We start from the raw sequence: 16,897 nt of genomic DNA, 5'->3' as shown, positions 1-16,897 counted from the left end.
AGGAGGCAGAGGTTGCAGTGAGCTGAGATTGCACCACAGAACTCCAGCCTGGGTGTCAGAGCAAGGCTCCGTCTCGGAAAAAAAGAGAAATATATATAACCTTTCTATAACATATATATGTGGAGGGTGTTTTGTTTTGTTTTGTTTCTGTTTTTGAGACAAAGCGTCCCTCTGTCACCTGGGCTAGAGTTTAGTGGCAGCATCATAGCTCACTGTAGCCTTGACTTTTTGGACTCAAGTGATCCAGTGATCTTCCCACCTCAGCCTCCTGAGTAGCTGGGACTACAGGCACATGTCAGCACATTCGGCTAATTTTTTTTATCTCTTTAATTTCTTTAGAGACAGGGCCTCACTATAAGCCCAAGCTGGTCTTGAACTCCTGGGCTCAAGCAATCCTTTCTTCTCAGCCTCCCAAAGTGCTGAGATTACAGGTGTCAGCTACCACATCTGGCGAAAACATATTTTTTTATTACTATATTTAATGACTTTACCCTTTTATGTTTAACCAAACACTTCTCAAACTTACTGAAAAAGTATATGGTTTCTGTTACTTGAAATGCCAAGTATGTACATATATTCTGCCAAATAGTCTTGAAATCCTTGTATATACTTAAATTAGGTAAGGTAAATCAATGGCTTTCTTTTTTTGTTGTTTGTTTTGTTTTTGGGGGGTTTTGTGTTTTGTTTTTGAGACAGGGCCTCATTCTGTTGCCTGGGTTGGAGTACAGTGGCATGATAATAGCTCACTTACAGCCTTACATTTCTGGGCTCACGTGATCCTCCTGCCTCTGCCTCTCAAGTAGCTGGGATTACAGGTGCATACCACCATGCTTGGTTAATTTTTTGTTTTGGTTTGGTTTTTTTGGTTTTTGTTTGCTTGTTTTTTGAGACAGGGTCTTGCTGTCACCCAGGATGGAGTGTAGTGGCATGATCTCAGCTCACCTCAACCTCTGCCTCCCAGGTTCAAGCAATTCTTGTGCCTCAGTCTCCTGAATAACTGGCACTACAGGCGTGCACTCCTACGCCTGGCTGATTTTTGTATTTTTAGCAGATACGGGGTTTCACCATGTTGACCAGACTGGTCTTGAACTCCTGACCTCTGGCAGTCCCCCTGCCTTCGTCTCCCAGAGTGCTAGGATTACAGTTGTGAGCCACTGTGCCCGGCCAATTTTTTGTATTTTTTGTAGAGACATGGTCTCACTCTGTTGCCCCGGCTAGTCTTGAACTCCCAGCCTCAAGCCCTCCTCCTACCTTGACCGCCCTATGGCTGGCATTACAGGCGTGAGTCACCACACTTGCCATCATTTGCTTTCTAGTTAAATAATGTAATTGTTCCTTTTCCATTCTCTTTCAGATTAAACAGTTACAAGTGCATTACAGACACACTTCAAGAACTGGTAAATCAAAGTAAGGCCGCTCCTCAATCTCCCAGTGTACCCAAAAAACCTGGTCCTCCAGTGTTGTCATCTGATCCAAATATGCTGAGTAATGAAGAAGCAGGACATCATGTAAGGAACAGAGTATATTTTCATTCTGAGAATACACTGTTTAGAAGTTCTGCATGGTAATGGTGGCAGTCATCTTGGGGAAAGGTAGTAGTTCTTAGAAGTTATCATATAAGGATTCTTGATTTCTTACTGGAGTTTATAGGTCTAAAGGGTTGTGATGCCCAGAAACAGAGCCTTTAACTGCTAATTTTTACTATTTTGTTTATTTTAGTTTGAACAAATGCTTAAATTGTCACAGCGATCCAAGGATGAGCTCTTTAGTATTGCCCTTTATAATTGGCTAATACAAGCTGATCTTGCAGATAAGCTGCTACAGGTAAATCTTTTTTTTATTGCAGTTGTGTTAATTATTCTTTTTTTTTTTTTTATACTTTAAGTTCTAGGGTACATGTGCATAGCGTGCAGGTTTGTTACATATGTATACTTGTGCCATGTTGGTGTGCTGCACCCATCGACTCGTCAGCACCCATCAATTCATCATTTGTATCAGGTATAACTCCCAATGCAATCCCTCCCCCCTCCCCCCTCCCCATGATAGGCCCCAGTGTGTGATGTTCCCCTTCCCGAGTCCAAGTGATCTCATTGTTCAGTTCCCACCTATGAGTGAGAACATGCGGTGTTTGGTTTTCTGTTCTTGTGATAGTTTGCTAAGAATGATGGTTTCCAGCTGCATCCATGTCCCTACAAAGGACACAAACTCATCCTTTTTTATGGCTGCATAGTATTCCATGGTGTATATGTGCCACATTTTCTTAATCCAGTCTGTCACAGATGGACATTTGGGTTGATTCCAAGTCTTTGCTATTGTGAATAGTGCCGCAATAAACATACGTGTGTATGTGTCTTTATAGCAGCATGATTTATAATCCTTTGGGTATATACCCAGTAGTGGGATGGCTGGGTCATATGGTACATCTAGTTCTAGATCCTTGAGGAATTGCCATACTGTTTTCCATAATGGTTGAACTAGTTTACAATCCCACCAACAGTGTAAAAGTGTTCCTATTTCTCCACATCCTCTCCAACACCTGTTGTTTCCTGACTTTTGAATGATTGCCATTCTAACTGGTGTGAGATGGTATCTCATTGTGGTTTTGATTTGCATTTCTCTGATGACCAGTGATAATGAGCATTTTTTCATGTGTCTGTTGGCTGTATGAATGTCTTCTTTTGAGAAATGTCTGTTCATATCCTTTGCCCAGTTTTTGATGGGGTTGTTTGTTTTTTTCTTGTATATTTGTTTGAGTTCTTTGTAGATTCTGGATATTAGCCCTTTGTCAGATGAGTAGATTGCAAAAATTTTCTCCCATTCTGTAGGTTGCCTGTTCACTCTGATGGTAGTTTCTTTTGCTGTGCAGAAGCTCTTTAGTTTAATTAGATCCCATTTCTCAATTTTGGCTTTTGCTGCCATTGCTTTTGGTGTTTTAGACATGAAGTCCTTGCCCATGCCTATGTCCTGAATGGTACTACCTAGATTTTCTTCTAGGGTTTTTATGGTATCAGGTCTAACATTTAAGTCTCTAATCCATCTTGAATTAATCTTCGTATAAGGAGTAAGGAAAGGATCCAGTTTCAGCTTTCTACTTATGGCTAGCCAATTTTCCCAGCACCATTTATTAAATAGGGAATCCTTTCCCCATTTCTTGTTTCTCAGGTTTGTCAAAGATCAGATAGCTGTAGATGTGTGGTATTATTTCTGAGGACTCTGTTCTGTTCCATTGGTCTATATCTCTGTTTTGGTACCAGTACCATGCTGTTTTGGTTACTGTAGCCTTGTAGTATAGTTTGAAGTCAGGTAGCGTGACGCCTCCAGCTTTGTCCTTTTGACTTAGGATTGTCTTGGCAATGCGGGCTCTTTTTTGGTTCCATATGAACTTTAAAGCAGTTTTTTCCAATTCTGTGAAGAAACTCATTGGTAGCTTGATGGGGATGGCATTGAATCTATAAATAACCTTGGGCAGTATGGCCATTTTCACGATATTGATTCTTCCTTCCATATGAACTTTAAAGCAGTTTTTTCCAATTCTGTGAAGAAACTCATTGGTAGCTTGATGGGGATGGCATTGAATCTGTAAATAACCTTGGGCAGTATGGCCATTTTCACGATATTGATTCTTCCTATCCATGAGCATGGTATGTTCTTCCATTTGTTTGTGTCCTCTTTGATTTCACTGAGCAGTGGTTTGTAGTTCTCCTTGAAGAGGTCCTTTACATCCCTTGTAAGTTGGATTCCTAGGTATTTTATTCTCTTTGAAGCAATTGTGAATGGAAGTTCATTCCTGATTTGGCTCTCTGCTTGTCTGTTACTGGTGTATAAGAATGCTTGTGATTTTTGCACATTAATTTTGTATCCTGAGACTTTGCTGAAGTTGCTTATCAGCTTAAGGAGATTTTGGGCTGAGACGATGGGGTTTTCTAAATATACAATCGTGTCATCTGCAAACAGGGACAATTTGACTTCTTCTTTTCCTAACTGGATAGCCTTGATTTCTTTCTCTTGCCTGATTGCCCTAGCCAGAACTTCCAACACTATGTTGAATAGGAGTGGTGAGAGAGGGCATCCCTGTCTTGTGCCAGTTTTCAAAGGGAATTTTTCCAGTTTTTGCCCATTCAGTCTGATATAAGCCGTGGGTTTGTCATAAATAGCTCTTATTATTTTGAGGTACGTTCCATCAATACCGAATTTATTGAGCATTTTTAGCATGAAGGGCTGTTGAATTTTGTCAAAAGCCTTTTCTGCATCTACTGAGATAATCATGTCGGTCTTGTCTTTGGTTCTGTTTATATGCTGTATTACGTTTCTTGATTTGCGAATGTTGAACCAGCCTTGCATCCCAGGGATGAAGCCCACTTGATCATGGTGGATAATCTTTTTGATGTGCTGCTGAATCCGGTTTGCCAGTATTTTATTGAGGATTTTTGCATCGATGTTCATCAGGGATATTGGTCTAAAATTCTCTTTTTTTGTTGTGTCTCTGCCAGGCTTTGGTATCAGGATGATGTTGGCCTCATAAAATGAGTTAGGGAGGATTCCCTCTTTTTCTGTTGATTGGAATAGTTTCAGAAGGAATAGTACCAGCTCCTCCTTGTACCTCTGGTAGAATTCAGCTGTGAATCCATCTGGTCCTGGACTTTTTTTGGTTGGTAGGCTATTAATTATTGCCTCAATTTCGGAGCCTGCTATTGGCCTATTCAGGGATTCAACTTCTTCCTGGTTTAGTCTTGGGAGAGTGTAAGTGTCCAGGAAATTATCCATTTCTTCTAGATTTTCTAGTTGATTTGCGTAGAGGTGTTTATAGTATTCTCTGATGGTAGTTTGTATTTCTGTGGGGTCGGTGGTGAAATCCCCTTTATCATTTTTTATTGCGTCTATTTGATTCCTCTCTCTTTTCTTCTTTATTAGTCTTGCTAGCGGTCTGTCAATTTTGTTGATCTTTTCAAAAAACCAACTCCTGGATTGATTGATTTTTTTGGAGGGTCTTTTGTGTCTCTATCTCCTTCAGTTCTGCTCTGATCTTAATTATTTCTTGCCTTCTGCTAGCTTTTGAATGTGTTTGCTCTTGCCTCTCTAGTTCTTTTAATTGTGATGTTAGAGTGTCAATTTTAGATCTTTCCAGCTTTCTCTTGTGGGCATTTAGTGCTATTAATTATTCTTAAGGAGCATAACTCAATGATTTGAGCACATATATAGATGTAAAAAATTCAATTTCTCATCCCATGTCTACTATTAGATGTTAGTGTAAAGCTGAATAATGCAATATCTTTTTCTAAGGGGCAAAGTAGGCTACTGCTCCAATTTTCTTGTTATTTTGAAGCTGATTGGGATAGTTTATATTGCGGGGTAGAAATCACTGGATTATGAATTATGAGTCCTGTAGGTCATCTTAACTCTGCCGTTAAGTCACTATGTGACTTCAGATATGTCCTTTTACCTACCCTAAGTCTCAGTGTTCCTCAGTCTATTTAATGAATACATAGCATTTGATAATTTCAGTAATGCCTTTGAGCTCAGTGTCTAGGAATCAATAGCTGTGTTATCAAAGTTTATTTTAAAACGTGTAATTTTGTAGTAAATTTCCTTTTTTTTTTTGAGATGGAGTCTGACTCTGTCACCCAGGCTGGAGTGCAGTGGCACGGTCTCAGCTCGCTGCAACTTCTGCCTCCTGGGTTCAAGCGATCCTCCTGCCTCAGCCTCCCAAGTAGCTGGGATTACAGGTGCCTACCACCACGCACGGCTAATTTTTATATCTTTTTAGTAGAGACGGGGTTTCAACATGTTGACCAGGCTGGTCTCAAACTCCTGAGCTCGGGTGATCTGCCCGCCTCAGCCTCCCAAGATGCTCGAATTACAGGCATGAACCACCGTGCCCAGCCAAATTTCCTTTTCTTTTTTGAGGCAGGGTCTCAATCTGTAGCTTAGGCTGGAGTGCAGTGCAATGGCATGATAATGGCTCATTGTAGCCTTGACCTCCCTAGACTCAGGTGATCCTCCCACCTCAGCCTCCTGAGTAACTAGAACTATAGGCCCATACCACCACACCCAACTAATTTTTTTGTAGAGACATGGTTTTGCCATATATTGCCCAGGCTGGTCTCGAAATCCTGAGCTCACATGATCTGCCCACTTCGGCCTCCCAAAGTGCTAGCATTACAGACATGAGCCGCCATGCCAAGCCTACTAAACTATTGTTATCAACCTAATAGAATTATTTTGGGAACTCTTATGCTAACTGTGGTAAAACAAAAATTGTTTATAATAAGAAAATTTGCCCTCTCTTTTGTTATTGTTGGATTATAATTTTGCTTATTTTCATAAAACAAGGCAAAGTTGTAGTTGACTTAAAAATATTGTATTTTCTTTATTGGGAACATTATCTGTAGGTGGTTAGAAAATTTTTCTGAATAACTATGTAATTTCTAGGTTGCTTCTCCATTTCTGGAGCCCCATCTAGTCCGAATGGCCAAAGTTGATCAAAACAGAGTTCGTTATATGGATTTACTCTGGCGGTATTATGAGAAGAACAGAAGTTTCAGTAATGCTGCTCGTGTACTGTCCAGACTGGCTGACATGCATAGGTATGGCATAATATTCTCATTGTGAAGGATGATTGAAAACTGAGCTATATGTACTTACCTTCAATTTTCCTTAATTTTAGAAGTTTTAATATACTGACCTAAATTTTTTAAATAGGATGTTATTTTTTAGACATAAAGTATTTCTTTGTGTGCTGTCTAAAATTGTGGATCTTTCTTATTAGAAATCTAAAATAGATTTTTTTTTAAATCTAATGATTTTTTTCAAGTTTCAGATGGCCTTTTATGTGCATTTGGTATGAAACAGTACATACTAATTGACATATTTGTATCTTCAATCGTTAAGAAATTGTGTAACTAAAAATAAGTGTTTTCCCTTCTAGCACAGAAATTTCACTTCAGCAGCGACTGGAGTACATTGCTCGAGCCATTCTTAGTGCGAAAAGTTCCACTGCCATTTCATCAATAGCTGCCGATGGTGAATTCCTTCATGAATTAGAAGAAAAAATGGAGGTAAGTGCTAAAGATCTTAAGCTGTGTCCACAATGAGTACTAGCCACATAGTTTTTCCACATTCCATTCTTCCCTTGGTAAGTAATAGGTCTGTAGAAGTCATTATTATTCTAGTTGCTTTTGCCTGTTTATTTTTATGTTTAGATATAAATCTTAAAGAGATTTCTAAGGATACACTTGGGTCATAAAAACATTGCTATAATTTAGAAGTTTTCTCTTTGGCATTTCTAAAACTTTTTCCCAGCTGGGTGCAGTGGCTCACGCCTGTAATCCCAGCACTTTGGGAGGCCGAGGCAGCCAGATCATGAGATCAGGAGTTCAAGACCAGCCTGGCCAACATGGCAAAACCTTGTCTCTACTTTAAAAAATACAAAAATTAGCCAGGGGTGGTGGCACACACCTGTAATCCCAGCTACTCAGGAGGGTGAGGCAAAAGAATCACTTGAACCCAGGAAGCGGAGGTTGTGGTGAGCTGAGATTGCACCACTGCATTCCAATGTAGGAGACAGGGTGAGACTCTGTCTCAGAAAATAATAATAATAAAAAATAAAAGTTTTTCCCAACTGTTTAAACAGCAAGTGGATTACATCACATTCATCATTTATTCTGAAAGCAAATAAGTAGATGTATGAAGTAGAGTAGGCTAAAAATTCCCTAACTAAGAGAATCAAAAACATACCATCATCCAAATACAAAAGTTTGTTTTTTATTCACAAAAATCCAGGGTTAGTCTTCCTGATTGGCAGCCGGCTTTCCTTCATGTGGTTGATTTAGGAACCCAAGTTCTATTTTCTGGCACTACCATTCCCTAGGGCCTTTTGCTTTATCTTCAGCAGAGGGAGGAAGGAAAAGAAAGAACGCATTCACTCTCTTAAAAACTACAGCCCTGACACGACACACTTTACTTCTACTCACATTCCTTTCAAGAGAACTTGGTTTTATGGCCATACCTCCCTTGCAAAGGAGGCTGAGCTGTATAGTCTAACCATTTGGCTACAGTCTTGGAGGGTATGAATATTGGTGGGCAGCAAGGGGTCTGCCACAGTACACTTCCTGTGAAATCTATTATGTTTAGTTGATGTCTGTTATGATGATGTTAGCCTATTATAATGGAAATCTTCATTTGTACATTATTTTAGCAAACTTAGAAAGCCACTCTTTGAAATGTATGTTGATTTATCATAAATAAATTAAGACATCCTATTTTCTGCCCAAACTAGGTTGCTAGGATCCAACTTCAGATACAAGAGACACTACAAAGACAGTATTCCCATCATTCTTCTGTACAGGATGCAGTGTCTCAGCTGGATTCTGAGCTGATGGACATAACTAAGGTAATAAAAAAGCAAGTTTTTATAGTCGTCATCTAATAATGAGAAAGTTTTGTTTTTTATTTTGCTTTTTGTTTCATGGGGAAAATTACCTTATCTCCGCAAATAAGATAAGGCATCTTTGGCAGCTTGTCAGTAGGCTGACAGATCACCACTGCTTCATCTGACTCCTAGAAAAGGCTAAGCTACTCTTTCCAGGCCAGTAGCTACAAAGAACCTATCAACCTCACGAGAGCTGTGTTAAAACCAGCTTATTTCCAGCCTGGGCAACATGGCGAAACCTCATCTCTACAAAAAAACACCAAAAAAGGCCTGGCACTGTGCCTTACACCTGTAATCCAGCACTTTGGGTGGTTGAGGTGGGCAGATCACCTGAGGTCAGGAGTTTGAGACCACCTGGTCAACATGGGGGAAGTCCATCTCTACTAAAAATACAAAAATTAGCCAGGCGTGGTGGCATGTGCCTGTAATCCCAGCTACTTGGGAGGCTGAGGCAGGAGAATCACTTGAACCTGGGAGGCAGAGGTTGCAGTGAGCTGAGATCGCACCACTGCAGTCCAGGAGCCTGGGCGACAGAGCAAGACTCGGTCAAAAAAAAAAAAAAAAATTAGCCTGTTGTGGTAGTGTGCAGTTGTAGTTCCAGCTACTCAGGAGACTGAGGTGGGAGGATTGATTGAGCCCAGGAGGCCCAGGTTGTTGTGAGTCTCAATGGTGCTACTGCATTCCAGCCTGAGTGACAGAGTGAGACCCTGTTTCAAAAAGAAAAAAAAAATAAAAAAATAAAAATCATCTTATTTATGGTCTCACTTCTTGCCGTGGAAAAACTAACTTATCTTTGCTTAACTCTGTAAACCTGTTTCTCACTCTGTAATTTTCTGAGCAGTTCCTTCCTCTTCATTTATTCTTAGACATAGTTCCAGGTACCCTGAAACACTTTGAGATTTGTCAGTATTCCTGTGATTCTTCAACCCATTGTTTATACAATGCTAATTCTAAAATACCATTGCAGGGGGTTTGTGGGGAAGGTGGAGATGGCTAATGGGTACAAAAACAATATAGAAAGAATGAATAAGACCTATTTAATAGCACAATAGGGTGACTATAGTCAATAATAACTGTATATTTTAAAGTAGAAAATGTAATTGGATTATTTGTAACTCAAAGGATAAATGCTTGAGGAATAGATACCCCATTCTCCATGACATGCTTATTTCTCATTGCATGATTGTATCAGAACATCTCATGTACCCCATAAATACATACACCTACTGTGTACCCATAGAAATTTGAAAAAGTGGCTTTTAAAATTTTTAAATAAATAAATAAATGGAATGTCGTTGCAACATCTTCTTCTCAACCAAGAAAAAGCTCTACATGCTAAAATCTGTTTGAATGTATTTACCATACCCTTACCCTTTTTTTTTTCTTTGAAACAGAGTCTTACTCTATTGCCAGGCTGGAGTGCAAAGGCGTGATCTCGGCTGACTTCAACCTCCAACTCAGCCTCAGCCTCCTGAGTAGCTGGTCCTACAGCCTTGCGTCACCACTCCCGGCTAATTATTTTTTTTGTATTTTAGTAAAGACCAGGTTTCACCATGATGGCCAGGATGGTCTCAATCTCCTGACCTCGTGATCCGCCCACCTCGGCCTCCCAAAGTGCTGGGATTACAGGCATGAGTCACGGTGCCTGGCCCATACCCTTACCTTTTTAAATACGGAATTATAACCAGCTACATACATCATCACATCTTTATATCATATTTCAGAAACTTTACACAAAAATCTTTGGTTATTTTTTAATTTTCAAGGAGTGCTTCACTGTTAATCTCTAAATGTTGACCTCTAGTTGGATGTTTAATTTTGGGATTTTCTCTCACAGCTTTATGGGGAATTTGCTGACCCATTTAAACTTGCAGAGTGTAAACTTGCAATAATTCATTGTGCCGGTTATTCAGACCCTATATTGGTGCAGACACTTTGGCAAGATATCATAGAGAAAGGTAAGTGTTCAGTCATAGGTATGTTAGCATATGTTATGTAGTGACTTGGTGGAGGAATGCAAGCTGCTAGTAACTAATATAATGCAAGCTGCTAGTGGCTCATGAAAATTGTATATACCTAAGGAGAGAGTAAGTGGAAGTCACATGGGTATGGTGGAGGATGATCGTACAGAGAATGACCCAAGTGAATATTTGGGAGAATACTCAGTGAAAAGATTGTTTAATTTATATTGTTTGTGCTGCCTTAAAAAGGATACTGAGACACTCACCTCAGAATCTAATAACCAAGTATAACCTATTAAGACGTGAGAGTATCTCAGACAATAACAGAAACACCAAATCTGTTAATCATATTAATGTGACTGTTCTAAAGTATTTTGAACCTTGAAACAATTAAATAGCCAATGTAAACATTTCACATTAAAAATAATTTGGGTTTCAAATGATATGTCTTTTTGTTACAGAACTGAATGACAGTGTGACATTGAGCTCCTCGGATAGAATGCATGCTCTTAGTCTCAAGATTGTTCTCCTTGGCAAAATTTATGCTGGCACACCACGCTTCTTTCCTTTAGGTAAGCTGTGATCTTAGGTGCAGTCACGTATTTTTCTGTTCTGATGGTTTTCTCCATTGACATGGACAAATAATGATCTTTTGAGTAAAATAAAGAGTTTATTTGTTGCTATTTAGTTCAGCAGTTTAATTCTACTTATCTGGAAAGATTTCCAAAGAATGGCAGAATTTGTTAATGAAGAGTTGAGTATGAAACTTTCTGTGACTAACTTTCCAAGTTTATATATCTATCTTAGGATTGTGCTGACTGACAAACTATGATTATATTGTTGGTAACCCTATACAAGTTTCTGAAGAGAAAAGAAAAACTTGGTTGATGTTATTGTGCATAGGTAATCTGTGATTGATTCAACTGTTCTTTTTTATGTTGAGGACATGTTTTTCTTTAAAATAGCAAGTAATTATGTTAAAACTTAGTGTTTGAATCCCTTTCTTAACGAAATATGGTGGCTATAATTTTTATATAAGGTAGCTAATTATGAGCTATTTACCAACCTACAAGTGTTTTCCTCAGTGATAAAACAATAGAAACAACATAAATACATCCATAAAGTAGAATATTAAGTACTTTTGTGTTATTTGAAAATATTGAGAGAGATGAAAATCCTCACAATATAACTTTTTTTTTTTTTTTTGAGACAGAGGCTTGCTCTGTTGCCCAGGCTGGAGTGGAGTGATGCCATCTCGATTCACTGCAACTTCCACCTTCCGGGTTCAAGCAGTTCTCCTGCCTAGCCTCCCAAGTAGCTGGGATTACAGGTGCCTGCCACCATGCCTGGCTAATTTTTTGTGTTTTTATTAGAGATGGGGTTTCCCCATGTTGTCCAGGCTGGTCTCAATCTCCTGGCCTCAGGTGATCCGCTTGCCTTGGCCTCCCAAGGTGCTGGGATTATAGGCATTTGCCACTGTGTCCAGCCTAATTGTTTTTTCAAATGAGCATTCAAACTTATTTACAGACCATCTCTGACTTAAGGTCTATTCCCTCCAGGCATAGGCAGAAATAAATCATTTTATTCATACCCTTACTTCTTGTAGGTATAATATTGAAATGGTTCCCTTTCCATACCATTTTATTGATCCTAAAAATAAAGAGAAATAAAAGAGCAAATACATACTTTATATAAAAATGTTTGTAAGTGTGTGAATCTGATACTTTTGATAGTTGTTTTAGAAAACACTGAGGCCGGGCACGGTGGCTCAAGCCTGTAATCCCAGCACTTTAGGAGGCCAAGATGGGTGGATCACGAGGTCAGGAGATCGAGACCATCCTGGCTAACACGGTGAAACCCCGTCTCTACTAAAAATACAAAAAAAATTAGCTGGGCAAGGTGGCCGGCGCCTGTGGTCCCAGCTACTTGGGAGGCTGAGGCAGGAGAATGGCGTGAACCCGGGAGGCGGAGGTTGCAGTGAGCTGAGATCCAGCCACTGCACTCCAGCCTGGGCGACAGAGCAAGACTCTGTCTCAAAAAAAAAAAAAGAAAACACTGCATTGTGGGTGGGCATGGTGGCTCACAGGTGTAATCCCAGCACTTTGGGAGGCTGAGGTGGATGGATTGCTGGAGCCCAGGAGTTCAAGACCAGCCTGGGCAACATGGCAAAGCCTTCTCTCTACAAAAGAAATACGAAAATTATCCAGGCATGGTGGCATGCACCTGTGGTTCCAGCTACTTGGGAGACTAGCGTGGGAGGATCACTTGAGCCTGGGAGGTGAAAATTGCAGTGAGCTGAGAACGCACCACTGCACTCCAACCTCAGTGACACAGTGAGACCCCATTTCAATAAATAAACCAATAACACTGTATTGTACATAGTTCTTTTTGAGGAATTTTCGTTTTAATTCAGAAATAATCATGTGGGCTTTGCATGGTGGCTCACGCCTGTAATCTCAACACTTTGGAGAGGCAAAAGGCAGGATGATTTCTTGAAGCCAGGAGTTTGAGACCAGCCTGGGCATACCAAGACCCCGTCTCTACAGAAAAAATTAAGATTAGCTAGGCATGGTAACACGTGCCTATAGTCCTAGCTAATCAGGCTGAGGCAGGGGGATTTCTATGTTTTATTTATATATATATATTTCTTTTGATAAAGAGGGGATCTCACGATATTGCCCAAGCCAGTCTTGAATTAGCCACGCCTAGCTAATTTTTTTGTATTTTTAATAGAGACAGGGTTTCACCATGTTGGCCAGGCTGGTACTCCTGACCGAAGGTGATCTGCCCACCATGGCCTCCCAAAGTTCTGGGATTACAGGCATGAACCACCACGCCTGGCCATAACTATAAATTTGGTTGTTACTGTTTATGATAAGACAGGCAGTTAAAAGTAAGAATGAGGCCACAGTTAGAACTATCAAATAAATCTAGGGGTAGGGCATTAAAAAACACATTTAATATTTCTGAAATCAGGATGCAGTTGCCCTTTTCTTAAAAGCTGTTAGATTGAGGAAACATATTTTTTTAAAATACTGATATTAAAAAAAATTATCAGCGAAGTCCTCTTCATTATTGGGATTGTGAATGGTCTCTGTTTTCTTCTTGTATCTTTCTGAATTTTCTAGGTTCTGTAATTTTGATTTTAGGACATTTTCGTCATCCCAAAAATAAACTCTGTGCTCATTAGTTGTCACTTCCCATTCCTTCCCACCCTCCAGCCCTAGGCAGCCACTAATCTGCTTTAGATTTGCCTATTCTGGTATATATCTTACTTTTATTAGAAAAAGGTTTTTTTCCTTTTAAGCTGAGAGTGATGGTGCACACTTGTAGTCCCAGCTTACTTGGGAAGTTGAGGTGGGAGGATTGAGCTCGGGAGTTCAAGGTCAAGGCTATCATACAGTGTAGTTACTCCTATGAATAGCCACTATTTCTAGTCTGGGCAACATAGCAAAAAACAAAAACCCCGCCCCAAAAAATTACAACTGGATTTCAGAAGATATCCCCCTAGAAACTACTCAGTTATGAATAAGACCTACCTTTTAGTATCAAGAGCTACAAATACAAACTTCCAACCTTTTTTTTTTCTTCCCAGATTTTATTGTACAATTTTTAGAACAGCAGGTTTGTTCTTTGAACTGGGATGTGGGCTTCGTAATACAGACAATGAATGAAATTGGAGTACCGTTACCTAGACTACTAGAAGTTTATGATCAGTTGTTCAAATCACGGGTAAGGAAAATATTAAATAACATAAAATTATTTTCTTTAAAGTAACTTTGTAGATATAGAGTGGGGTATTTTGATTGTATTTTTGTATCTTATCACTTAGTCTAATTACACTTGGTTGAGTCTTGGAAATTATGCTTTAGACTTTTTAAACTGATAATGAGAGTTGCTTTCCTGTATATCATGATTAAAATGAAATATTATTTTTGAATATTAATAAACATATATGCTTTATCTTAGTGGAAGAGGCTAAACTAAGGTGTAGGCTAAACTCATTACATTAAGAATCATTTGCTTTAAAAGAACAAGATTACATTGTATTTCTTTACTATAATCTCATCTAAAATGTCAATGCTTAAAGATCCTTCTCACTCTGCTGAGCCTTATCAGACTATATGTTTTGTAATTTTTATGCTAAGGATAAAAGATCCAAATAAAAACTTTTCAAAGTAGATTTATAGTAGCATCATACAGTGTTTACAACATTAGCCTGTGATGGAAATGAGCAGGTAACTGTAGTATCTCCATCTTATATTGCAAAAAGACAAGAGCAGAGATGTTAAATAACCTGCTCAAGTCACATGGCTAGTAACTGGTGAAGCCAGACCTAGAATTAAGTTTCTGTTACTGCTAGTTTAGTCTCTTTATGGTGTCAGACTAAATCTGCATAGGTTCAAAGTGAAAATGGTGTCACAACCCATAGAAAGAAAGATTTTTCTCTTACCTCAGATTCCTAAGCAGGACATTTACATGCTCTGCAAAGTAGATTGGTATATCAAATATTCGTCTTAAGTAATATCATAGTGTTGTTAATTAATAAGTTTTTAATGTTGTTTGAAATATTAACTATAATCAGATATATAATTTAGTAGCCATGTAATATTAAATGCTTTTTAGTAGCAATAAGTTTTGCATGGACCCTGATGTCTACTTTAGTATAAATGATTTAAAGAATCAGTTGACACAATTTGCCTCACATTTCATTATGTATATTTCTTCATAGGATCCATTCTGGAACAGAATGAAGAAGCCACTGCACCTTTTGGATTGTATACATGTATTATTGACAAGATATGTTGAGAATCCCAGCCAAGTTTTAAATTGTGAAAGGTACCTATGAATTAAATATTGGACTAGCAAAAGCTTTTAAATGCTTCTAATAAATACCTGGGTAAAAAATTTGAAGAGAAGATGGTAAGATATGGGAATTGTAAAGAAGTACAGGGAATTTAAACTCTTGTGTATATTAGCAATAACTGTTTGAATGATATTGATCACCACATATGAAAAATAGGAGTTTTTTCTATATTCAATCCTTGTCCTAAATTCTTTCTACAGCTGAACATAAATGATGTATTCATTTCTTCTGCTTTAGATTAGTGACGTAGGACCAAAACATTTCAATTATGTCTTTGTGGTATTATTGGCCATTTAAGGGATATTCTTTTGAAAAAGTATTAGCAGGAATCGTCTCTTACTGCTTTCTTCTCATTGTAAAAATCTTCAAATGGAACCCACCTACCCCCTAAGTTTTCTTTTTTACTTTATTTCTTATTTACTTAATCACATGGTCTTTCCTCTTCTGTGAGAATTAAAGTTGCCAGAAGTTGGTGGGGAAGAAGTCCTTTAGGAGGAAATGTTTGTAAATGTATAATTAATCATGTGTCTTTTTCTTTATAGGAGAAGATTTACAAATCTCTGCCTGGATGCTGTTTGTGGTTACCTTGTTGAGCTCCAGTCTATGAGCTCGTCAGTAGCAGTACAAGCCATCACTGGGAATTTTAAATCTCTTCAAGCTAAATTAGAACGGCTTCATTAATTACTGTGATATACTTTCATCCATTTTGTGATCTATAAAATAAAAACTCAGCTGGGTCCAGATATCAGGTGTTCTAAATCTAAGAATGTAAGAACAATCTTAATGGAAATATGTTTTTAATAAGTGGCTAACATCTACAAATAGTACCTTTTCTAAATGAATTCTTTTTTATGACTGTTTTGTTTTTTAGTGATTGGGTGAAAAAACAACCGAAATGAGATTCTTTATTATTTTAACGTAAGGATTAAAAAAATTTAGACGCTGTTATTTTGAATTGTACTGCAGGCAGAAATTTTGAATTTATATTATTCATTTTCAAGTTAGTCCAAGGTTATTGGCACTAAAACTCCACTAGGCGGCCAGGCACGGTGACTTACGCCTGTAATCCCAGCACTTTGGGAGGCCGAGGTGGGTGAATCACGAGGTCAAGAATTTGAGACCAGCCTGGCCAACATGGTGAAACCCCATCTCTACTAAAAATGCAAAAAAATTAGCCAGGCGTGGTGGCAGGCGCCTGTAATCCCAGCTACTCGGGAGGCTGAGGCAGGCGAATCACTTGAACCCAGGAGGCGGAGGTTGCACTGAGCCGAAATCTTGCCATTGTACTCCAGCCCAGGCAACAGTGCGAGACTCTGTCTCAAAAAATAAAAAACCTCCAAATAGGCTAAGCAGATCCATTCCCATAATAGTGGATTCTAAAACTGTCTTTAAATAGGCAAATAACTGACTTTTTCAAAACTTTTTTTAGGTGTTGGGTTCACCCTTGAAAAACTGTCCTCCAACAACTAGTTTTGTCAGTTAAAGCCCTTGAGGATTGATATATATACCTGGTTGTTTGAGCAGGTGATAAAACTTGTAACTAATGTTGTGTCGTGAAAAGCTACACAGGGAGGTACTATTTCCCCTGAGTGTCTACTTGGCTCCTTGGCCTTGTGACTACTGATTCCATTAGAGTAGTGC

General features: G+C 38.8%; 1 protein-coding gene across 1 annotated transcript in view; it reads left to right on the top strand.

The window, feature by feature from the left end:
- The window catches only part of NUP155 (nucleoporin 155), an 82,026-nt gene extending 65,928 nt beyond the window's left edge, over positions 1-16,098 (top strand). Inside the window, exons 26-35 of the mRNA XM_023216492.2 lie at positions 1,355-1,508; positions 1,720-1,824; positions 6,430-6,584; positions 6,926-7,055; positions 8,276-8,389; positions 10,266-10,386; positions 10,851-10,961; positions 13,985-14,121; positions 15,122-15,228; positions 15,799-16,098. Of these exons, the coding sequence (XP_023072260.2) occupies positions 1,355-1,508; positions 1,720-1,824; positions 6,430-6,584; positions 6,926-7,055; positions 8,276-8,389; positions 10,266-10,386; positions 10,851-10,961; positions 13,985-14,121; positions 15,122-15,228; positions 15,799-15,937 (1,273 nt within the window). The 3' untranslated portion in view covers positions 15,938-16,098. The remainder of the gene's footprint in view (positions 1-1,354; positions 1,509-1,719; positions 1,825-6,429; positions 6,585-6,925; positions 7,056-8,275; positions 8,390-10,265; positions 10,387-10,850; positions 10,962-13,984; positions 14,122-15,121; positions 15,229-15,798) is intronic.
- The last annotated feature ends 799 nt before the right edge of the window (positions 16,099-16,897 follow it).

The sequence above is a fragment of the Piliocolobus tephrosceles genome, chromosome 4, assembly GCF_002776525.5.
Source record: "Piliocolobus tephrosceles isolate RC106 chromosome 4, ASM277652v3, whole genome shotgun sequence".
Taxonomy (NCBI): domain Eukaryota; kingdom Metazoa; phylum Chordata; class Mammalia; order Primates; family Cercopithecidae; genus Piliocolobus; species Piliocolobus tephrosceles.
This window is presented reverse-complemented; position numbering and strand designations above follow the sequence as displayed.